The sequence below is a fragment of the Vipera berus genome, assembly GCF_964194415.1.
Source record: "Vipera berus genome assembly, chromosome: 8".
In the NCBI taxonomy this organism is placed as follows: Eukaryota; Metazoa; Chordata; class Lepidosauria; order Squamata; family Viperidae; genus Vipera; species Vipera berus.
This window is the reverse complement of record NC_138211.1, coordinates 17,837,876-17,861,605: the sequence shown is the minus strand read 5'-3', so window position 1 is coordinate 17,861,605 and position 23,730 is coordinate 17,837,876. Positions and strand designations below refer to the sequence as shown.

Below are 23,730 nucleotides of genomic sequence, written 5' to 3'. Positions count from 1 at the left end.
GCTGCCCTTCATACATTCTGGAGGTGAGCTTTCAGGAGCACTAATTAATATTCTTGGGATTGTTGGAAATGGAGACAAAGCCATCTGGAAGATGGCCATTTTCCTACCCAGCAGTGCAGCAATTCAGTTCTCCTTAAAAATGTATTGTTGGTTTATGAGCTTCTGTCATACAGACAAACAAACCTTACTTATATTAGGATAATGGAAAACACCTACATTTACTGTTATACTGATTCCTTAAAAATAACCCAGCCAACTTATTCCATGTACCAGTGAAGACAGACATTACCTTAGAAAAGTCAGTCATTATTGGATAAACATTCATGGTCATTCTACTCTAGTAAACAGCAATTGTGAAATGTCTTGACTGCAGAAGTTCTGAGAGATCTACTGCAATCTCAACTCGATAAGGTTAATTTATAGGAATTAGTAGGGCAAAAATGTTATGTTCTCAGATGGGCTAAAAAAAAAATCTACCAACCAAATAAATGAAAGGTAAACAGAAAGCAAGATAAACTCCAGTAGCACAGCTGCTATCCACTGACTCTGCTAACCTTGACAGAAAACTATCCTGGCCTTGTACTTTCAAGCCCAAAAATATTGGCAGAGCCAATTCTATGGAAAGATCAGCTTAAAGGGGTCACTTCAGGATTTGGCAAACACAAGGCCCGGGGGCCGGATGCGGCCCGCGAAGTGGTTTCATGCGGCCCGCGAAGCCATCCTGGAAACAGTGAGGGAACAGCCCCCACTGCCTTGGCCCTGGCCCAGAGACCCTCCTTCTGCCAGAGACCCCCAGATCTGTCCCACTCCTGCCCAGGTCCCCATAGGCACCCTTGATGCGAATGATGTAGAGCTGGCCACGCCCACCCAGTAGGCCATATGCACTCTAGCCACGCCCACCCGGCCCCCTGAGGGCAACGGCAATGCTGATGCGGCCCTCGATGAAATGGAGTCTGACACCCCTGCAGTAGGCCATACGTACTCTAGCCACGCCCACCCAGTAGGCCACGCCCACCCAGGCCACACCCACCCGGCCCTCTGAGGGCAACCGCAATGCTGATGCGGCCCTCGATGAAATGGAGTCTGACACCCCTGGGCTAGAGGATTCACGAGAAAAAGTAAAAACTGAGGGGAAGCAAGAAAACACCAAACATCCAGTGGTGGGATTCAAATAGGTGAACCACCGGTTCTCTGTGTGGATGCCACTTCCGGAAGTCCGTTCTGGGCCTGGGCAACCCAAAACTGGCTACAGGTTCTGCCGAAGTGGTGCGAACCGGCTGAATCCCATCACTGCACACAGCATCCCAAATTCCTTTGTGAGGGCAGAATGCTGACAAACTGAGTGGACTGTGGAAACTGGGCTCAAGTACCTTGGAAGTGGACACCAACCCTGCTGCTCTGTTTTGTGACTGGTGTGTTGGCTTCCTTAGAGATATCAGGGTCTTCTCTAATTAACGTCATCACAACTAGACTACTGAAACAGAGCACCAAAAACAATAACACTTAAGACTTATGTACCACTTCCCATTTACAGCCCTCTCTCAGCGGTTTACAGTGTCAGCACACTGACCCCAAACAATCTGGGTCCTCATTTTACCGACCTCAGAAGGATGGAAGGCTGAGTCAACCTTCAGCCAGTGAGAATCGAACTCCTGGCAGTGGGCAGTGAGTTAGCCTGCAATATTAGCTACTGCGCTACCGCTGCTCCTCCTTTAAACAGCCAGATCATTTTTGCATATATATTTTATGTCAAGAAGAAGAAGAAGAAGAAGAAGAAGAAGAAGAAGAAGAAGAAGAAGAAGAAGAAGAAGAAGAAGAAGAAGAAGAAGAAGAAGAAGAAGAAGAAGAAGAAGAAGAAGAAGAAGAAGAAGAAGAAGGAGGAGGAGGAGGAGGAGGAGGAAATCAGGAGGAGGAGGAGGAGGAAGAAGAAGAAGAAGAAGAAGAAGAAGAAGAAGAAGAAGGTGGAAATCAGGAGGAGAAGGTGGAGGAGGAGGAGGAGGAGGAGGAAGAAGAAGAAGAAGAAGAAGAAGGAGGAGGAGGAGGAGGAGGAGGAGGAGGAGGAGGAGGAGGAGGAGGAGGAGGAAATCAGGAGGAGAAGAAGGAGGAAGAAGAAGAAGAAGAAGAAGAAGAAGAAGAAGAAGAAGAAGAAGAAGAAGAAGAAGAAGAAGAAGAAGAAGAAGAAGAAGAAGAAGAAGAAGAAGCCTATTTACAGCTGCCAAAAAATTGCAGGCACCTACCAAAGGGTGGCTGTGTCAAATTAAGGCAGAGGAGGTGATATGCTTTGGGACAGTCTTTTTTGTCACACATGACGAGTTCACCCCCATCTCCGCACTGAAAGCAATTATCTTCGTGCATCTGCTTCTGCTCCGTTTTTATCTTCCGTTTCTTCTGTTTCAGCTTTGCGTTCTTTGCCTTCTCTTCATTTGCTGTTGCGCACGCCGTCTGAACAGGTAGAGGGAAAAGCCGAAAAGAATGTTAATAAAGGACAATTAAATTTTTTTTTTTTAAAAAAAAAGAGTTGCAACTCTCTTAAGTCGGCCCTGCAAAGTAGGCCGGGCTAAGAAACCAATGCCATGTAGGACAGAACTACTTGAATTGTATCATCTATACAGGGGTGGGGAACTACGGCCCCTTTATGATCTGTGGACTTCCACTCCCAGAATTCTATGCTGGCTCAGGAATTCTGGGAGTGGAAGTCCACCCATCATAAAGGGGCCATAGTTCCCCACCCCTGATCTATTGTAAAACAGTCTTGCGGATCTGAAGGTGCTTCCTTTTTCTTTCCCATTATTATCTCCATTTGAATTAGGCTGTCTGAACGTTCCCTCCAACTTGTTTCTTGGAATGGACTCTTAACTGGACACTGCCTTGCTAGCGGCTCTTTCTCCTGTTTCGAGGCCATTCCCTTTACCCTGCTTGAGCCCTGATGTCTGAAAACGAAAGCTTCTAGCCAAGAAAATGTTGAGTTCAGATGAACACCCAACAGTCTCCGTCAAGCCCTAAATGAAGATGGGGATTCTACACAGATAGTCCTTGACTCACGACCTCAGTTCAGCCCCAGATTTCTGTCGCTAAGCGAGAAGGGGGTTAAGTGAGCGTTGACTCATTTTGCAACGTTTCTTGCCACAGTTCTTCAAGTGAATCTGGCTTCCCCATTGACTTTGCTTGTCAGAGGGACGTGAAAGGTGATGATGACACGACTCAGGGACACTGCGACGGTCATAAATATGAGCCAGTAATTTTGATCACGTGACCCTGGGGATGCTGCAACGGTCAAAAGCCTGAAAAATGATCACAGGTCACCTTGTTCGGTGCTGTTATAACTTCGAATGGTCACTAAACAAACTGTCATAAGTTGAGGACTATCTGTAATGAGAGAGACCAGGAGGAAAGTCCTGGTTTGGACTGGTGAGCACAAGCGGAGAGAGAACGTGTCTGTGTGTTTGATATTCCATCTATCTGTGGTTTTTGCCCTAGAGGGTATTCCCCACTTGTGTGACTAACCTTTGGCCTCACTCCTAGGAATCCACTGCAATTTTCTGCTCCACAGTGGCACTCAGTTCTGCCATTGCCCAGACAATCCAAATTATAGTTAAATGTTAACTCCATCCCTGTAAATTCAAGAGAATTAGTTTAATACTTAGCAAAGTACGTTAGAGATACTTTTCGTTTTTTTGCTTCAGAAGAGTGATATACCAGCTTAATTAAAGTATTAAAAAGTATTAAAAAATGTGACTGCCATCTTCATTGTCAGCGAAAAATCTCGTTCTTATCAAAATGACCCAGTGGCTAGCAGAATTAGTAAGGAATCTCTCCTTTCTTTCTCCTTTTTAGCATCTCTTTCTCTGGTTTTCCCATCCCAAATCCAATCTAAACATCTGGCTGGCTGTGCAACAAGCCATAATATGTAACCCTATTGGGAGAGGTCATAGTTGAAATCCATCAACGTGTCTAAACCGGAAAACTTTTGGAGCAATAAAAGCTGGCAAGTACCATCTTTCAATTTGACTGTTCATTTCAATTTGGCTTTGCTTGCATAAACAAGCATACTTATTCCAGAGGAAGAAAATCTGGGTTCTCTTGGATCTGACCAAAACTGTTAAGAGATCAAGATCTCTCCATACATTAGGACATTGCTAACTGAATCTTCTTATCACCTCAAGAGTTTTCCATTTGAGGTCACTGAATTGAGTCTTTGAGTGCAGGGTGGGACTAGAAGACCTCCAAGGCCCCTTCTCACCCAGTTACAGCCTACTATGTTTTTTGCTTTCTCTTTCATCAAGTACAAGCTTTTCTCATTTGCTTTATTTGCCCTGGGAAAGAGTTCATTTTTCCATCCAGTCCCAGGAGCAGAGTCAGTATGGACAAAAGGACAAAGGCTTAAACTACATACAGAGATGTTTTTCCAAAATGTTTATCAAGAAGCTGTGAATGAATCACAACAACAACAAGAAAAAGAACTAAGAGGCAGCGTAAAACCTGAAAGCAAAAGACTTAAGAGAATATCCCTATCCAGGTCAAATTGAGGGAAAAGAACTGGAAGGAATCCAGGAGCACCAAGCATAGAAATGACATTTAGGTCACATGCTGCCTGCATTCTTGGGTGAGAGAAGGAGGAGGAGGAGGAGGTGGTAGGACACAATCCAGAGACTGATGGTAGTATTGTTGACCCGGAATTAGGGGACAGTATAGGAAATATGAAGGGACGTGGTGGCTCAGTGGGTTAGGACGCTGAGCTTGTCGATCAGAAGGTCGGCAGTTTGGCGGGTCGAATCCCGAGTGCCGCGTAACAGAGTGAGCGCCTGTTACTCATCCCAGCTTCTGCCAACCTAGCAGTTCGAAAGCACGTAAAAATGCAAGTAGAAAAATAGGCACCACGACAGTGGGAAGGTAACAGCGTTCCGTGCGCCTTTGGCGTCTAGTCATGCCGGCCACATGACCACGGAGACGTCCTCGGACAAGCGCTGGCTCTTCGGCTTTGAAACGGAGATGAGCACCGGCCCCTAGAGTCGGAAACGACTAGCACGCATGTGCGGGGGAACCTTTACCTTTTACCTTATAGGAAATATAATTTGGGAATGTGCAGATGGCCCTACTGTCTTTGGGCTCTTGCAAAGTCCTGGATGCAGGGTCATGAAAGGCCAGCAAGGAAAATACCCAATGTCCTAACCCACCCAAGAACATACCATATCTTTAGGGAAACACCCAAAAGGGAACGTGTTTGTTACTTCTGCTCTCTTATCTACAGTATGCCAGACTTACTAGGTGAAATCTTTATTGTATGCCTGTCAGCTTTGCTGGATGGCTTGCTTATGTAACCAGAAATAATAAATACAAGGATTTCTTGTCTTTCCAGGCTGCTCTCATTTAGAGGAGCCCGTCTTTTTGTTCAGCTGAATAAAAACGTAAAGCTTTGAAGGTAACTTCCGGTTCCCTGTATTTTTTTTACCAGCAAAACCTCAGAACCTGCATATCAGTATTATGGGAGTTATACAAAATAAAGGACAGTCCCAAAAGTGCTTTTCCAAACGGCAACTGGACTTTTTTTTCCCCTTGAAGATGATTTGCTTCTCATCCAAGAAGCTTCTTCAGCTCTGAAGTGGAAGGTCTTCAAAAAAAAAAAAAGAAAAGAAAAGAAAAGAAAAAAGGAAATAAAATCCAGTTGCCTTTTGAAAAAGCACTTTCGGGACAACCATGACCTGGATGACTGAGAATCTCCATGGAGAAAACAAAGGACTCTTAGAAGAGGTCAAAATATCCCCACTCACTTTCAAAGGCAACGGGAATGTCCAGAAGAGCATTTACCTGCAGGAATGTCACCCAAAGCAAAGAGTCCCACCCGGACGTCTCCGTTGACTGTCCACTTCTGGGTTTCACAGTTGGGGTTGCAGCTGTGGTTCATGAAGCGAGAGTAGTTTCCCTTTGGTCCAGCATCTATTATGCGGTCCTTGAATAAAACAAAAGGATGCAGTAATGAACACGACATCTATTAAAGCAGGGGTGTCAAACTCAATTTCATTGAGGGCCGCATCAGCATTGCGGTTGCCCTCAGGGGGCCGGGTGGGTATGGCCAGGGTAGGTGTGGCTTACTGGGTGGGCGTGGCTAGTGCGCGTATGGCCTACTGGGTGGGCGTGGCCAGCTCTACATCGTTCGCATCAAGGGTGCCTATGGGGGCCTGGGCAGGAGTGGGACAGATCTGAGGGTCTCTGGCAGAAGGAGGGTCTCTGGGCCAGGGCCAAGGCAGTGGGGGCCGTTCCCTCACTGTTTCCAGGATGGCTTCGCGGGCCACATGAAACCACTTCGCGGGCCGGATCCGGCCCCCGGGCCTTGTGTTTGACATGTCTGTATTAAAGAATGAATGGTTTAAACTAGGGATCCCCAACCGTGGCAACCTTTAAGACCTGTGGACAACTCCCAGAATTCCCCAGCAAGCAGGGCTGAGGAATTCTGGGAGTTGAAGTCCACAAGTCACAAAAGGGCCAAGTCTGAAGACCCCTGCCCTAGGGTGATGGACTGTCAACCTGGCCTGGAATTGGAAGAAGGGATGAACCAACTCTTAAGGGAGCAGTTCCCAACATAACCTGCGAAAGAAGAAAACGTGAGGAAAGAAACTTGAAGTAACCTTCTCTTGGTTTTGTTTGATCCAAGATGGGATAGAGAGACAGACTTTTAAGGCAACCTGCTAGGACTAGGTCCTTATTTCTTGACTTGCCTATTTCTAAGCGATGACCCAGGTTTAGCACCATGCTGAATGAGCATTCATCGTTGGCTCAAGATAGAATTTGGGCTGAAAAGAGGCAACATTTCCTTTAGCACAGGAGTCTCCAAACTTGGTAACTTTTAAGACTTGTGGACTTCAACTCCCGGAATTCTTTAATTTAAAGTTGCCAAGTCTGCAGACTCCTGCTGTAGCATCAAGCCTAATAACTGGTGGTTTAAGGAAATGGGGCAGAAGGACTGAGATTCAGAGGACGCTCTTTGCTGATGCCCATTTTCTCCCATTTCAACTCTCCCCTTCCCCCCTCTGTTACACTTTATATAACGCAGTAGCCATTCTTGCAACTCGATCTGAATGAAATGTTCCTGGTTTTTATTCCCTTGTGGTTCTCATGTACAAAACCTAGAACTCAGAACAGCCATAGGTGCAATCAACTAATGGAACAGCTTGCCGCCAGATGTTGTGGGTGCTCCATCACTGGACAGCCATTTATTTGAAATGGTACAGGCTCTCCTGCTGAACTAGAAGACCTCTAAGGCACCTTCCAACTCTAATTGTCCTATGTTCTAAATCTCTTTTCTGTTTTCATAGTCCCTGCAGGCAGGTTATAAAGTGACCAGCTGGATACGTTTGAAACGCTTGATAATCTAACTGGTGGAGTTTTCCTGGTGGATTTTACATGCAGACTGGCATTATGACAGGTGTCAAAACCGTAACACCTTTGATGCTGGGATGGCACACAAGCATGCACGGACGCACGCACATGCACACACAGAGGGTTTCCTTTTACCTTTGTAACAGTTAACATATAAAAATTGGTCACGTTGTTCTCATGGGCACGCTTAATTCGCAATCTGCATTCTTCCTCGTCAATTAATTCACCAACATATTCATTCACAAATTCACCCTAAAAAAAAAAAGTCAAAAGAGAAACGGACTTATAAATGGGAGCATTGTACTACAGAGCAGTGTTTCTCAATCTAGGCCACTTTAAGATGCGTATGGACGTCAACTCCCAGAATTCTCCAGCTAGCCGAAACTGGGCAAGTCTGGGAATCGAAGTCCACCCATCTTAAAGCAGCCCAGGTTGTTGTTGTTAGCTGCAAAGTCGTGTCCGACCCCTGGTGACCCCATGGACAATGTTCCTCCAGGCCTTCCTGTCCTCTACCATCTTCTGGAGTCCATTTAGGCTCATTCCTACTGCTTCAGTGACTCCATCCAGCCACCTCATTCTCTGTCGTCCCCTTCTTCTCTTGCCCTCAATCTTTCCCAGCATTAGGCTCTTCTCCGGTGAGTCCTTCCTTCTCATTAGGTGGCCAAAGTATTTGAGTTTTAGCTTCAGGATCTGGCCTTCTAAAGAGCAGTCAGGGTTGATCTCCTCTAGGACTGACCGGTTTGATCGCCTTGCAGTCCAAGGGACTCGCAGGAGTCTTCTCCAGCACCATAGTTCAAAGGCCTCAATTCTTTTGCACTCAGCCTTTTTATGGTCCAACTTTCACTGCCATACATTGCAACTGGGAAGACCACAGCCTTAACTATAGGTTGAGAAATACTAATACTATACAGCATAGACATTGAAAAGAAACTCTTGTTAGAAAACAGCCAGCATGGTAAAGCATTTACAGATTCACAAAGCAATTTTCTTTATTGGCATAAAAAGTTCTGATAGCAAAGGCTTCTGAGATTATCTCAAGCCTAAGGAGTTCTTTGCCAAGAAGAAAGCGAGATGTTATGCCTCATTCTACTGTAATATATTTGCTCCCAATGAAACTAATGGTAAGAAAATTATTCTATCCAGTTCTGGGCTGGGTAAGTTAGCAACTAGTTCCAAGAAAATGTCGCAAGCTAGAAGATGCAAATTTGTGGAATCCCAAGGTAGAAAATGTAGAATCCAACTAATACTGGCTTCTTTCTAATATACTGTATATTCTCACCAGCCTCTCAATCACCTCTCTTGGCTTTTTTTCAGACACTGGGGACCCCCAGGCTTGAAAGAACTTGTATCGAAACCTCGAATTACAGCTTTCCTCTGACCCTCGGACCAAAGAAAATAGGAAATATACAACAATAGCAAAAATATGCCATTAGGTAACCAAGAAATTGTGAGGAAAACTAGTTTGGAAACTAAGACGGTGCAAGAATTCGTAAGCAATCGCTTCTTCCTGGAAACCAAATTACCTAAATTTTGTCATGGAAATATTTTAAGTAGTTAAAAGCCTATTGCAGGCATTAAGAAAAGAGAAGGCTGGCGTTCCGTTGTTTCGGTTATTCATCAGCATTAGAAGACATTAGAAGACGGAGTATGGCACTCAAAGGAAAGTGCAAAGAAGGAATTTTATAAGATTTCATTTTGTGTGGATAGTTCCAAGCGTTTTTGTGGGTTTGCTTAACTGGTTTTTCACAACAAAAATTCTGGCGAAATAAGTCAAACTCCTTAGTAGAATATAGGGGGGGGGGCGGAAATGAAAGCATACAGATTGTTGGGGGCAATTAAGCTGACTTTGCAATAATGCCGCTTGGGGTGTGTGTGTGAAAGCCCTAATAAGCAGGCATAGACATAGAATGAGGTAAAGGTAAAGGTAAAGGTTCCCCCACACATGCGTGCTAGTCGTTTCCGACTCTAGGGGCCGGTGCTCATCTCCGTTTCAAAGCCGAAGAGCCAGCGCTTGTCCGAGGACGTCTCCGTGGTCATGTGGCCGGCATGACTAGACACCAGAGGCGCACGGAACGCTGTTACCTTCCCACCGTAGTGGTCCCTATTTTTCTACTTGCATTTTTACATGCTTTCAAACTGCTAGGTTGGCAGAAGCTGGGACGAGTAACAGGCGCTCACTCTGTTACGCGGCACTCGGGATTCGACCCGCCAAACTGCCGACCTTCCGATCGACAAGCTCAGCGTCCTAACCCACTGAGCCACCGCGTCCCTTACATAGAATGAAGGCTACTGCTAAGCTTGTAAGCCGCCCTGAGTCTTCGGAGAAGGGCAGGATATAAATGGAATTAAAATAAAAATAAAATAAAAAAAATATACCTTCAGGTTTTTTTTCAGCTTTGTATTTTTTTTTTCTTTACTTGAATGAATTTTTAATGACCAACCTCATCTATTGTTGTCATTGTCCTAAAGCCACACAAAGAATTAATTGCATTGAAGTTAATAACAAAGGAATTCCAGATTCTAAGAATCCAGCTAAACTTTCCAAGTGATGCTTAGCTGTGTGTGTTTCTCTTATTTTATGTGGAACGTGAGAAGTGTCTGTCATAAGGCAGCATTTTCCCCCCCTTTCATTCTGGGTTTTTTTTTTTAATTTTCCTTCCTTCATTTGATTTTTTAAAGAATAAAAGGAATAGGCAACGCACTGAAAAACCAAGCAAGTGTCCGGCTACCTTTTTAATGGTCCGTTTGGTCCGCAGGCCCCAGCCGCGTCGATCGGTTTTTATAATTTCTGCTTCTGGATAGAGTCTTTTGGTAAAACACTGATTCTGGCAGCGCTCTCCTGCGGGGCAAACGTGAGGATGACATTCATACTGCAGCATTCGATTTAAGCACTCTGACTCCAGGCCACAAGGGTTCTCGTCCGTTGGCTTACAGTTACACCGAGGGATTTCGGACAAGTCTGCAACTTGGATCTGGACTTTTCCGACCACTTTGTTGGACTGTGGGGTACAGAATGAAGGGCACAGGCAGAGCATCAGTTCACAGATGTAGTGGCATCACCATCGTTTGATGATGAAAGCCTGAATAAAACTCTTCACTGAGAAACATCGTGACTTATTCATTTATTAATCAACCAATCAATGTTACATTCCACCCTAATTATAAAGACTCTCAACAGCTCGTAAAAAAGAAGCCAGCAGACTAGCAGTCCTTGGCTTACAACAGTTCGTTTAGTGACCATTCAAACTTACAACAGAACTGGGGAAAAAGGACTTATGACCGTTTTTTCAGACTTTCACTGTGGCAGCATCCCCCGTGGTCATGTGATCGAAATTCAGATGCTTGGCAACTCATATTTATGACGGTTGCAGTGTCCCATAGTCATGTGATCCCCTTTTACGATCTTCTGACAAGCCAAGCCAGATTCACTTAACAACCATGTCACTAATTTAAGAACTGCAGTGATTCACTTAACAATCGTGGCAAGAAAGGTTGAAAAAACTGCAGTGATTCACTTAACAACGGTCTCACTTAGCAACAGAAATGTTGGCTTCAACTCTGGTCGTAAGTTGAGGACTACTTGTCAGTAATAACATAAATGCAACTAAAAACCCAAACACAATATGTGGCATCAAGACAAAAAGCTCTCTGGAAAAGCTCTGATTTTACTTTTTTTGGAAGGCAGATAGTGCTTAATGAATTAAAGCAATATTAAAGCAATGTGTTTTTTTTCCATTTTGGATGCAGATAATAAAGCATCTGCTCTTTACACCCAAAATGTTTCAAGGTGAATCTCTTTTGCTGCTTATAATGGAAAATATTTTGGCCAGAACACTGCTTTTAGTTAAAATATTCCAAGTGATGTATCAGATGTCTTCTTAGATGCCTGTGAAACGTCTTTTGTGGAGCCCAGCCATCGAATCAATATTGTACATTTACCTTTGATGAGAATATTTGTAGCTCAGGGTTGACATTGGGGGGGGTGTCCCTTGGTGCTCTCTGAGCATGCTTGTTTTCTTGCAGACGTTTCGTTACCCACTCTAGGTAATCAATAGCCCTGATGATGTAACCTAGCTTGGGTAATGAAACGTCTGCAAGAAAACAGCCAAGCTCAGAGAGCACCAAGGACTCCTCACATTTACCTTTTGATGACAACTTTTGCAAGCACAATCAAAGATCTTATGAGAGTAGAGGACTCCGTGGTAAGATGAGCAAAAGAAAGCTCAAGATACTAACTTCCAGTTTCAAAGCAGATCCAGAATTTTCCAAACAAACAAGCCAAAGTTCTACCTATGCATATAGAAAAATAAAAAAACGTTCTCACGTTGAAGAAGTTAACAAAACTAAAAACCCACACATATGCTGCTTCGCACGCGTACATGCACACACCTGAACAACACAAGGGACTCACTTTTATGTGTTTATAGGGAGGTGGTTTTCTGGAATTCCTCTCAATCTCAAGTGCTTCTTTACTTTCTCTTTGTGCTTTTAGTTCCTGGAAGCGTTTTGCTGCTTCTTCAAGTGCTGTATGAGTTTTTCCCAAAGCAGAAAAAAAGCTGGCATTAGCAACTATTCAAAGACCTGCGAAAACTCATTTAAAGAATTAGGTAGTGTCTAATTAAAAGCTGTGAGTTTAGTGACACATTTGTGACGGAATGTATGGATGACCTGGAATGAAGACAGGGGGAAACGGTGCCTAGGAAACGGTCAGATAAGAGAGGCAACAGCCTGCCAGTCTCTCAGTGGCCAGAAGGAGATATTTAGGGAAGACCCACCCTAATGGGCCAAGTAGGAGGTGGGAAATTTCTGCCTTCAGGCTTGCAAGATTGATGTGAGTCCTTCCATGTACAGCAGACAGGAAACACAACAAGCTGAACTAATTCTGCTTTATTGTAAGACTGAAGGGGTCTTTGCTGCTCTCGGAAGCCTGGTTGTTTGCTTGCAGACCTTTCATTACCCAAACTAGGTAACATCATCAGTGCTACTGTAAGACTACATTGACAGAAAATAATAACAACAAAAACAACAACAACAACAGCAGCAGCAGCAGCAACAACAACCTCCAAGGCCCCTTCCAACTTTATTATTATTATAATAAAACTTTTATTCATAAAACATGAAACTCAGTCAACTGAACAATTTGAGTGTTCAGTTGACTGAGTTTCATGTTTTATGAATAAAAGTTTTATAATAATAATAATAATAATAATAATAATAATAATAATAATAATAATAATAATAATAATAATAATAATAATAATAAAGTTGGCAGGGACCTTGGAGGTCATCTAGTCCAACCCCCTGCTCAGGCAGGAAACCCTATACCATTTCAGAGAAATGGCTGTCCAGTCTCCTCTTAAAAACTTCCAGTGTTGGAGCATTCACCACTTCTGGAGGCAGGTTGTTCCACTGGTTAATTGTTCTAACTGTCAGGAAGTTTCTCCTTAGTTCTAGGTTGCTTCTCTCCTTGACTAGTTTCCATCCATTGCTTCTTGTCCTGCTTTCAGGTGCTCTGGAGAATAGCTTGACTCCTTCTTCTTTGGGGCAGCCCCTGAGATACTGGAAGACTGCTATCATGTCACCCCTGGTCCTTCTCTTCATTAAACTAGACATGCCCAATTCCAGCAACCGTTCTTCATACGTTTTAGCCTCCAGTCCCCCTGATCATCTTTGTTGCTCTCCTCTGTATTCTTTCCAGAGTCTCAACGTCTTTTTTACATCGTGGTGACCAAAACTGGATGCTGTATTCCAAGTGTGGAATCTTGTCAGTCTGAAGGCACAAACTTCCAGCTTCACTTTTAATTACTTGTTTCATTATTATTATTTTTCCTCTGGTCCTGTGAGCTCCTGCCTCTCCTGTCTGATTGTTTCCTGGCAGCATCTCCTCCTCTCTTTCTTCAAGGTCATTTCATTACCACACCAAACCTTGTGTCAACTTGATTCTCACATTATCTTTTGTGGGTTATTCACTCACATTAACCTTTGTGTGTTATTCACTCGTAAGGCATGAGAATTTCTCCTAAAATATTTCTGGGCTCATAAGAGATCCTTTTCTGTTGGTCAGACTAACTTGGCTCAGTGGAAGCTGAGTATTTGTTACTCATCTTATATCAGCTTTAAATGTTAATTAAATGGAATAGCTCTACATAACTTTGTGTTCATACGCTAGTTTTAAAAGGCAAGAATGTTTGTTCTTCACATAAAAAAGCACGGAGATAAAAGAAGGATGAATGGTCTTTTCTACAATTATGTCTATTTTCCTCTGTCATGACTTTTGGAAAAAAAACAACCCCCTTTTTTTTCTTTAAATCAGTACTCCTATAATCATTTTGTTTCTTTCAACTGAAATAGAAAATCCTTGCAGAAATGATATTATGTACAGTCCGACGTGCAGAATAGAAGCATTTTAAATGGAATTAAGTGGAGTTTAATTGACTAAATGGTGTTTTAATTTCAAGACACCCTTTCCCTATTCAGGACGATGGAGACCAAAAAATGTGGAGGCCTAGTCGTGAAGTCAGTAGAAATCATTTAAAGTTACCTTTTTTGAAAGTCTTGTTAATATTAGTTTGCCCTTCAGCAAAGCTTTTATCTCCTTCAACGTAGGGGAATACTCGGCCCTGGTGCACCCAGTAGTAGTCATGTGAACCAAAGAAAAATACTGGGAAGTCCCCAACGTCATGTTTGAGGCCCTGGATGTTGAGAGGAACAGATCTGGGATTGCATATCTCAGCTGGCCACCACCTAGGAGAAGGAGGGGTGGGTAGAGGGAGGGGTAGAAGGAGAGAACAATCGGTAAAGAGAGCAGTTGGTCTAGATCACTGGTGGCGAACCTAGGGCACAGGTGCCAGAGGCGGCACTCAGAGCCCTCCCTGTGGGCACCCGTGCCATGCCTCGGAGGTGGCAACTGTCCCTCTTCAACCAGCTGCCCCCCACAAGTGTCCCTCCCCACGAGCGACATTGAAGTGACCGCACCCACCTTGGCCACACCCACCCAATCTTCCATGACCACCACAGGCACCGAGTAGGCCACGCCCACCTGGCACCCAGTGATAAATAAGTGGGTTTTGGGTTGCAGTTTGGGCACTCGGTCTCTAAAAGGTTCGCCATCACTGGCCTAGATTTCAGTCCTCAAGCCAATTCTCATAGACGAGTTTACTTGAATACAGTCGTACTCAATTATTCCCCTCCCCAGTTATCAATCTGAATGTATGAATGCATGAAACTCGGAGTCAAGTTAGCCTTAATGAGGTCCTCTTTCAAATGATGGAACCTAAAATAAGTGCCCTCTGTGAATACAAACAGAAGTTTACTGCTCAGCTTTACTAAGAAGTTAAAAGAAGCGAGCGACCCGCAAGAAACTCGGAAGTTACAGACCCTCGGCCAGGAATGAGACAACTCACCACCGCCAACTCGCAATGGCCAACTCGCCACGGGACAACTTGCTGGAGGACCATTCAACCGTTCAATTTAATTATTTAAAGTAAGGTGAGAAATTATTTTCATTTTTGTCATTTGCATTTCACTTTGTCCCTCCTTCTGCGTGCTTTCTTTAATGCTTCTTTGATATTGGTGTGTAACTCTCGTCCTGCAGCAAGTTGTCCCACAGCAACTGGGCTGCGGCGAGTTGTCCTGCAGTGAGTTGGCTGTGGCACATTGTCACAGACTCCTCCTTAGCCTACTTAGTTATGTGAAGCATGAACATCTATGGCAGGGGTCTTCAAACTTGGCCCTTTTATGACTTGTGGACTTCAACTCCCAGAATTCCTCAGCCAGGCACGCTGTAAATAAAAGGGCCAAGTTTCACAGGGTCTAACTACAATTTGAGAAACCTCAAGTTCCCCCCCCCCCCAGATGGAAAAATCTGGCTATTTACAAATGCAAATCCAGTACAGGTAGTCCTTGACGTACGACACAATTGAGCCCAGAATTTATGTTGCTAAGTGAGAAATGTGTTAAGTGCCCCATTTTACGACCTTTCTTGCCATACTTGTTAAGTGAATCACTGCAATTGTTAAGTAACACGATTGTTATCTGGCTTCCCCCTTGACTTTTGCTTGTCAGAAGATCGCACAAGATCACAGGTCCCTGGGACACTGCGACCGTCGTAAAAATGAACTGATTCTCAAGCATCTGAATGTAAATCACATGACCCTGGGGATGCTGCAGCGGTCATAAGTGTGAAAAATGGTCATAAGCCACTTTTTTCAGTGCTGATGTAAGTTCGGTCACTAAACGAACTGTTGTAAGTTGAGGACAACCTGTAGTACTTACAGGTCGTCCTCAATGTACAGCCGTTCGTTTAGTGACTATTCAAAATTTCAGTGGCACTGAAAAAATGACTCCTGACCTGTGCTCACACAATTGTTGCCACATTCCTATGATCATGTGATCAAAATCTGGGCGCTTGGCCAACTAGTGTGTAGTTACGAGGTTTGCAGCATCCCCGGGTTGTATGGTCGCCACTTGCAACCTTCCCAACTGACCTCTGACCAGCAAAGTCAATGGGGGTACCCAGATTCACTTAACTGTATGGTTCATTTAATAAGGGCAGTGATTTGGTTAACGACTGTGACCAAAACCCCCCACCTTGGTTATTAAAAAAACCTTTGGATACAATATAGAATTAGAGAAATGGCAAAATCTTTGGGAAAGAAATTATAAATTGACTGGCAACTTCTTATAAACAAAACGTATATAAAATGTTTTACATATGGCACTTACCACCTGCTAGATTAGCAAAAATGTTTAAAAATATGTCTAGTAAATGTTGGAAATGGAATAAAAAATCTGGCACATATTATCATCTGTGGTGGACTTGTGTAAAGCAAAAAAAAAAGGTGGGCAAAAATACACACTTGGCTAGAAAAGATGTTAGGAAAACAGGTTGATTTTAAACCTGAACTCTTCTTATTAGGTATAATAATACCAGAAAAATTTGATAAGCGAAGTGTATATCTAACACTGTATGTACTAACAGTAGCGAGCATTGTATTTGCTCAGCACTGGAAGAATGAAGAAAAGCCACTAGACAAAGAGATAATCAAGAAGAAATTGGACTGTGCTGAAATGGACAGAGTTACACTGAGTATCAAAGAGAAAGAAGATACAGAATATTTTCAAACATGGAATTTATTTTATCAATTTTTGGAAAAAAGGGGGTAGAGACTAAGAATGTAACTTGTATTATTAAGCAAACAAATTAAAACCCAGACAACACGATGTTCATTAAGCACTAATCAAATGTAATAATAGAAAATCAATGAAATTTCTTGTTAAAAAATAAAGGTTATCTGCTAACTAACCACCTTGCTCAGCAATGGAAATTCTAGTCCCTGTTGTGGTCATAAGTCAAGGACTACCTGTAAAGTTATGTTGACCATGTTTTCTGGGAAAAGAAATAAAGGACAATTCTGAAAAAGAGGGCAAATCTGAAAGAGGTTCGTAAGGATAAAAAAAATGTTTATATTTATAACTTTGCTTTAAAAAGGAAAATGGAAGAGCAAAACCAATTCAAAAAATGTTCACAAAAAACACATATTCTAATAAAAAAATATCTAAAACAGTGTTCAGCACAATTTTCATTTTTGCTGATATGAACGTCAAAGACTACATTCAGTGGCACCGTTTAGGGTATATAAAAGTTAAATTAAAATCAAAATTAAAATCAAAAGTGAATCTTTGAAAACTAAATAAACAAGTCTAAAGGCAAGGTTTCTGAAATCAAAGATCCAGAGTTAAAATATTAGTCTGATGACAACAAACTATTGTTCGTTGGCTTTAAAGGTACCTGTAATTTCCAAGCTTGACCCAAACAATCTGCTTGTATCGCAACTTTTTGCCAGCTTTGCAATCGTTGCAGTTCCAGGAGCCATCTGGCATCTCTATGTTAAGACATTCCGGGTGGAAGGATGCAGGACAAGATTCACAGCACAACAGCTTCCCACCTTTAAAGCAACAACAGTGCTCACTTTATAGTTAAAGGAAACAAGTAGGGCACACAGCTCTGCAGATTTTTTTTTAAAAAATGCATGGTGCACGGGATTTGCCATGTCATATAAATAAGAGTAGCAAAATGAAAGGATCTGGTCAGACTTACAATGCTGGATTTAAAGCACTTATTTTGCTGGTATAAAATCAGTCAAACCAACTTCCTAGATGAAGAACTTAAAATGGATAGATCTCGTTCTGTTTTGTTTGTTTGGATTGTACAGCTACATGGACACATCTTTTCAAAACGCTGGTATTTAAATATGATACAGTTCAGGGAATTGATTTCCCCCAACAGTCTAGACATAAATTCTCTTTTAAATCTGCATTGTCATGACCTGATCCCTTAGCAATCAGTTAGTGCATGTAAAAATCAGCCTATAGGTTGATCAATATTATTCTGTTTTAAAAATCAGCAAAACAAATTCAAAAATTTTAGGATTCCAAATTACTCTTGTCCCTTCAAAATGAAGCACTGTAATAATAATGTTATTATCTATACAGCCTGAGCTGATAAAAGTATTACCAATCTTTTAAACTATGATGTTATGTATTTCCTTCCTGGAATATACAATAGTCCGTTTTTGTTTTTTCCAGATCTGAGCATAGTATATGCTGGTGTATCTGCATCAATTTGAACATTAAGCATTGTGATCTTCAAACCAGTATTGTAAACAAACCACAGTTGAGAGATCAGGTATTTTACTTCTGTGCCAAGTTCAAATAATTTTTGAAGCAAGAAGGGAATTTCACTTGTTAAAAGGCTGAAAACTGAAAAAATGGAGCTACAGCCATCTAGTGATTTTCTTTCAGTCAATAAATAACTTCATTAGATCTAAAAATGTAGAGCATTTAACACTTGAAGGGAATCCTCCCAATAATTTAGAAGGCACCATTTAACCGTTTTTTTTTTAAAAAGTATCAAAGTAATTTAATTATTTTCTGCAAATCGGTCAGAAAATTTTGTCCACCTATAGACTTTAAAACCTGTACTTTGCACCGATTGTTATAAAGCTTTACAGGTTTCTTAAAACAACAAAATCATTACTATATTTCCTCTGCCATGAAATGCAATGAAAGTCAAAAATGTTTGGATCGCCATTATCATTCCAAAATCCCAAAATCAATTTTAGAAGTATAAAAGTTATTTCAGAGGAAATACAGCCCCAATCATTGTAACAATACCCAAACAGCAGAATGCCAAAAGATATGAAAACCAAGCAAAAACAAATGAAACCACACAAACTTTCAATGCTAAGCAAGGATACTTGGCTTTTACAATGCTTTAGTAAGATTTTCTGCAACTATGAAAGAGGGCTCAAAATAATTGATTGTCTCTTGCTGTGAGAGACAGACTCTTCTAAATATGCCAGCATGATAAGTCACATGCTGTATAAAACATTCAAGAGTCAATAAAATCTTCCCAAACTTGGCAGACTGAAAAACTCTTTAATTTGGACAAGGCTCCGAGTGTAGGCAGTCCGTAGGGAGCTGCAGGAGCAGGCCCACCATCCATTTTCACAGGGGATGCCATTTTACTATCTACTTGCATTAAGTGGAAGGGAAGACAAAGACGTCAAATGGATCAAAGAAGCACACTCCCACTGTCCATAGGTTACGTGTCCAAACAGTTCCAAAACTATGCTATCCTCTTGTGTGTGATCAATTTGTTTAAAAAGAAACCCTAATGTTGGCCAGAATCAGATAGCTTATTACTTTGGTGGAACCTGAAATATTGGGCGTCCCCTTCCCAACTGTGAACCTGTAGAGATTAAAATATGAAGACTTGCAATAAGTAACAGTCAATCCCTCACACACACACAATTCTATAGTATTAGTCAATGACACTATGGGACCAGATTTATTTAAGCCTTCTTCCTATTAATAGCTATCACTCGGTAATTAAAGCATTATATAAAGGCTTCCAAAGAGTTGTGTAAAAAAATAAAAGGCCCTTCAGACATTATTCTATCGCTGGGTGATGGTGCAGCTACTCAGCTCTATGTAATTGTGATTATTTGGCTTGTTTGTTTTCATTTACTTTAACCCTAAGTTTACTGACCTGTTTTAAGAGGCTCAGAGCCCTCGGCAACTGAGGGCCACAGAAAAAAAAATAAGTAACCTAAATAAACGGTTGAGGAATACTTCTGTCGGAAGCGTGCTTCCAGGCAGTGATGGAAGAAGGGAAATAGTTAATGTCTGTTATTCTATTAGATGAAAATGGAGGAGGCTAAAAGCAATCCAGCTATTTAAAGTACAGTAAAGTAGAGCTCTCCAAACTTGACCACTTTAAAACTTCTGGATTTCATCTCCCAGAGTTTTCCAGCCAGCATGGCTAGCTGGGGAATTCTGGGAGTTGAAGTCCATAAGTGGCTAAGTTTGGAGACCTCTACAATTCAGCGTTTAAAGGTCTTTTATACCTAGAAGAGGCAGAATATCTTACATACGGCAGGACCTAAAGTCAACCTTCCTTCTGCAAAGAAAGCCAACTGATACATGAGAAAGCTATCCAGTCAACAGCTAGCTATATAAACTGGAATGCCAAGGCTGCACAATTAGTCTGGGGTCACCGATTCACACATCTGGAAGTTCCAGGCAGCCTACTCTTAGCCATAAAGAATCTGAATAAGACCCAAATGGACAAAAGCTCCTTTAGTGTGGTTAACAGGCATGATAGATCTAAACTACGAGAAAGAATCCCTGCAGATATATAGTTTTGCCTCAGGATTTATGAAGGTCTGCTGGATTGGCTAATCATGCACAAGTCAGTGCTTGAGTGGAATTCAGTAATTATTTTAAGCCCCTTTGGAAGTTTTCGGCCAACATGAATACACGTTCAAAATAAGCAATGAGTGAAGTTTAATAAAGTGCAACGAGGAAGTGCTAGATGAGCATACAAAGCTTTGATTTAGTTGTTTTTTTTAAAAAAAAGCAAACAAAAAAGAAAGGAAAAGCAAGAAAGGTGAAAGAAAATTAAAGAGAGAGAGAGAGAGAAAGAAAGAAAGAAGCTATTTTGGTTACCTTTCTCACATTTCTTTTTGGAAGCTGACGAGGAAGGAGGAATCATAGGTAATTTCATCAACTCAGCACGATTTGATTCATTCAGTAGATAGTGAGATTTATTGGCATATGAACTGAACAGGGGGTCTGAATGATCCTGCACTATCAGCCCTATACGAAACAAACAGAAAGAAATGAGTTGCAATGAAACTACCCATGATTCCATAAGGAGGAAAACGAAATAAAAACCAAATGAATAACCTACTATGCATATTTCACGGGTGCTTTTATGTCAGGAAAAGGAAAGGTGATGCGATGAAGGAAAAGAAAAAGTGAAAGAAATTTTTTTTTTCTATCTCTAAGAGGTTGTCACACTGAAGGAGGTAGCATCCATGCCTATGTACAAAAGAGTGGAAATAAGCACTAGATCTGAAACTGGATTTTACTTGTGCTCCTTTTTAAATCTTCAATAAAAAAAAGCATTTATGAGACTATCTCTACTTTTTCCTCCCCCTCCCCCCCCCACAAACATATTAAAGCTAACTGTGAAACTGGTGCTTAGGGACCAGAAACTTAAAAATCACATGCTGGCTGTTGTTTGAGCTCTAGAAATGTTAGAACATTATTTTGGCAGTGGATACTATTACCTGCAGCTTATTTATACCTTTTGTTGATAAATCACTGATATACCCATATATTATTTACTTTGGAGAAATGCCAGTTTGGTGAGATTCATAGATTTTCTTGCAGTCCTTAGAGGGGAAAAAACACCTGACTAAGGCCCTGCAATGTTTATTGGAACATACCCTCTCCTACAGTGAAAAGGATGATAGTGCAGGATTGGCTGGTTATAACATTAGGGAGCTAACAAGATCTGATAAATGCAATATAAATGAAATCCGAAATTTTCTCCCCACAGTGCATCCCAAACCCTTTATCTTAGACTCTCATTAGCTTAAGAATTCTCTCCGGTCAGTTAATAAGTAGAAATGGCACGGGTTCTTTTGCACTCCATTTTTTAATTAATTTCTGGGACTTGTCTTTTCTTTTGTTTTAACACATCTCTTCTTTTCACGTCTAACAATAACTTATGGTCAACGATCTGAGTTATCTTAGCTTTCTGCGTCTCCAAAACGTTCTTCTGCTTTCTTGCTTTCCTTCAGAAAAATTCGAAATACAGTCAAGAAAAAGGTCCCAGATTCCATGCCTAGTAGGAGAATCATGATGCCCGTAAGCGCTATCTTGCATTTAAAACAAAGAAACAAAAAAACTAGCAATCTATTTGCTGAAATACTAAGCTTGCGAAAATCCAAAATTCTGAACAGAAGAACTTGGGATAGAAATTTGCAGGGATTGGGCAATAATGCTGATACAGCCTTCAGTACATTCTTCTGCCAACCATTGCTAACAGAATCCCTTTTTCTTGATCCTCTATGGCGGCGGTTGCCAACCTTTTCTATACCCCGCACCCTAGAACGCTTCTGATATATTCTCATACCCCTTACAAAAGTAACACCTGGTTTTCACACACCCCTGGAATATCGTCTCACACGCCAGTTGGGAACCCCTGGTCTATGGTTTCCCAATGGAAATGCAATGTGAAATTGAACTCCTTCATAAAAATACTGCATTCTGCTTATAACTGGGGAGTAGAAATGCCGACCTTAAGTCTGATCTATACTATTTTTGAGCAATGTCAAGCTTTGGGGGGAACTAAAGCTCTTTAAAGATCAAACAGGAAACTAACAAATTAGCCAGAGGAGAATTAAAATCAAATTCAATCCATTTAGAACATTTCTTCCCTGCTTCTTTTTCATAAACGTAGTATCAGCTTTCTTCAACTCAATGTCTTCCAAACAAGCTGGGATTTTATCTTCCCAATTACCATAGCTGAAAATTTTGGGGTGGGGGAAAAAATCCCGACATAGCTAAAGGGTGGCAGGATAGGAAAGGCAGATACAAACCATGCAGTTCAACTGACTCAAAAGAATCTACCTTGGGATTGTTAGCTCATTTGTATAAGCTTAACTCAGTCAATTTTGTGTGTATGTGTGTGTGTGTGTGTGTGTGTGTGTGTGTGTGTGTGTGTGTGTTGAGAAAGGGAGAGGGAGTGAGAGAAAGGGAGTGCATATGACTGTGGAGCAGGAAGGGTGTTTATGTGCACGCATGTATGTGAATGAGAAAAGAGCACACATGGAGGAAAGGGGAAGAGAGATCATTAGTACACAGAATTACACCCCAACCTTTCTTCCTGAAGGCTTGTTAATTTGTCCACCATTATAACGCTGCAATGCTTTGCCCAGAAAGCTTCCCAAGATACTATTGAGTTTTGCAGCAGGAATTCTTGTCTGCTGAGTTCAAAAGTCATATACTGTTGTGGACTTTTAAGTGATCTTAAATTTAAATAAATCTGAAATGTATCATCTTTAGACTTGGATTTTTAAAGCTATCTATGTGTGAGTGTAGATTCCAAGCATTTGGGAACACCTTGCCCCATTAGGGAATATCATCGGTGCCCCAGTAGGTGTTCCAGAGCAAACATTTTCTAGATCCTCTTTTGGATGGCCTTTGGAGGTTTAGTGTTAGGTTGTCAAAACACAAAACAAAACAAAAACCCAAACCAGATTTTTTTGAATACAATTTTATATTTTATTTCAAAAGAAAACTTTTTAAATTATTAATTTAAACACAACCCATACTGAATGAAATTATCTGAACTTCTGGCATGGCATGGGCTGTATCAAATAATTTTAAAAAGTTATTTTCTTTTTCTAAAAGAGCAATACTAGTCCTCAAGAAATGTAGGGCTACATTGGTGAGATCAAATTACGAGAAAGTACTGTTTCCACAGTAACACCTATATCAAGGAATTACAGCTGAGAGTACCCTTCTTTGAGCAAATTATTTTTTTTTTTGAAAAAGTCCCATTTTAATTTGTCTTCCGCTTCCTCCATGTATTTGTTTTTTTTAAAGATGACTTGTTTTAATTTCATATTTTAACCAGTTTGGAAAATACTTTTTAAGGTTCAATATTTTTTTTAAAAAAAGTTATGTACTATTACATCGACTTGCCCTTGTGTGCATTTTAGAGAACCTCTTAAACAAAATGTGTGTCAAAGTGCTTGTCCGTAAAGAATATATATAGTTCCTTTGTGTCTGCAGGGTGGACGGGACTCCCGAGCATGTCACAATATCCACTTTGAACGAATCCATCTTTCTGACCATACTGACATTCTGTGTTGCTGTAGCAACCAGAGTTCCTGCTGCCTGAGCAGATTAATACCTTTCCATTCCCAACAACGCTTTTCAAAAATGGCTGGTGAGCATCATGATGACAATTGCAAACTGTTTTTAAGCAACAAGTGG

General features: G+C 41.5%; 1 protein-coding gene across 2 annotated transcripts in view; it reads right to left on the bottom strand.

Annotated features, from left to right (window-relative positions):
• NSD3 (nuclear receptor binding SET domain protein 3) overlaps positions 1–23,730 on the bottom strand; it is an 87,424-nt gene that overhangs the window by 7,920 nt on the left and 55,774 nt on the right. The window contains exons 15-23 of one of the 2 annotated variants that reach the window (XM_081333782.1): positions 20,386–20,535; positions 17,165–17,321; positions 13,916–14,118; positions 11,786–11,898; positions 10,104–10,373; positions 7,510–7,626; positions 5,806–5,947; positions 3,505–3,611; positions 2,238–2,442 (exon numbers count right to left, since the gene is read on the bottom strand). In XM_081333782.1, coding sequence (XP_081189908.1) covers positions 2,238–2,442; positions 3,505–3,611; positions 5,806–5,947; positions 7,510–7,626; positions 10,104–10,373; positions 11,786–11,898; positions 13,916–14,118; positions 17,165–17,321; positions 20,386–20,535 — 1,464 coding nt within the window. The remainder of the gene's footprint in view (positions 1–2,237; positions 2,443–3,504; positions 3,612–5,805; positions 5,948–7,509; positions 7,627–10,103; positions 10,374–11,785; positions 11,899–13,915; positions 14,119–17,164; positions 17,322–20,385; positions 20,536–23,730) is intronic. The other variant, XM_081333783.1, reaches the window with a different exon arrangement.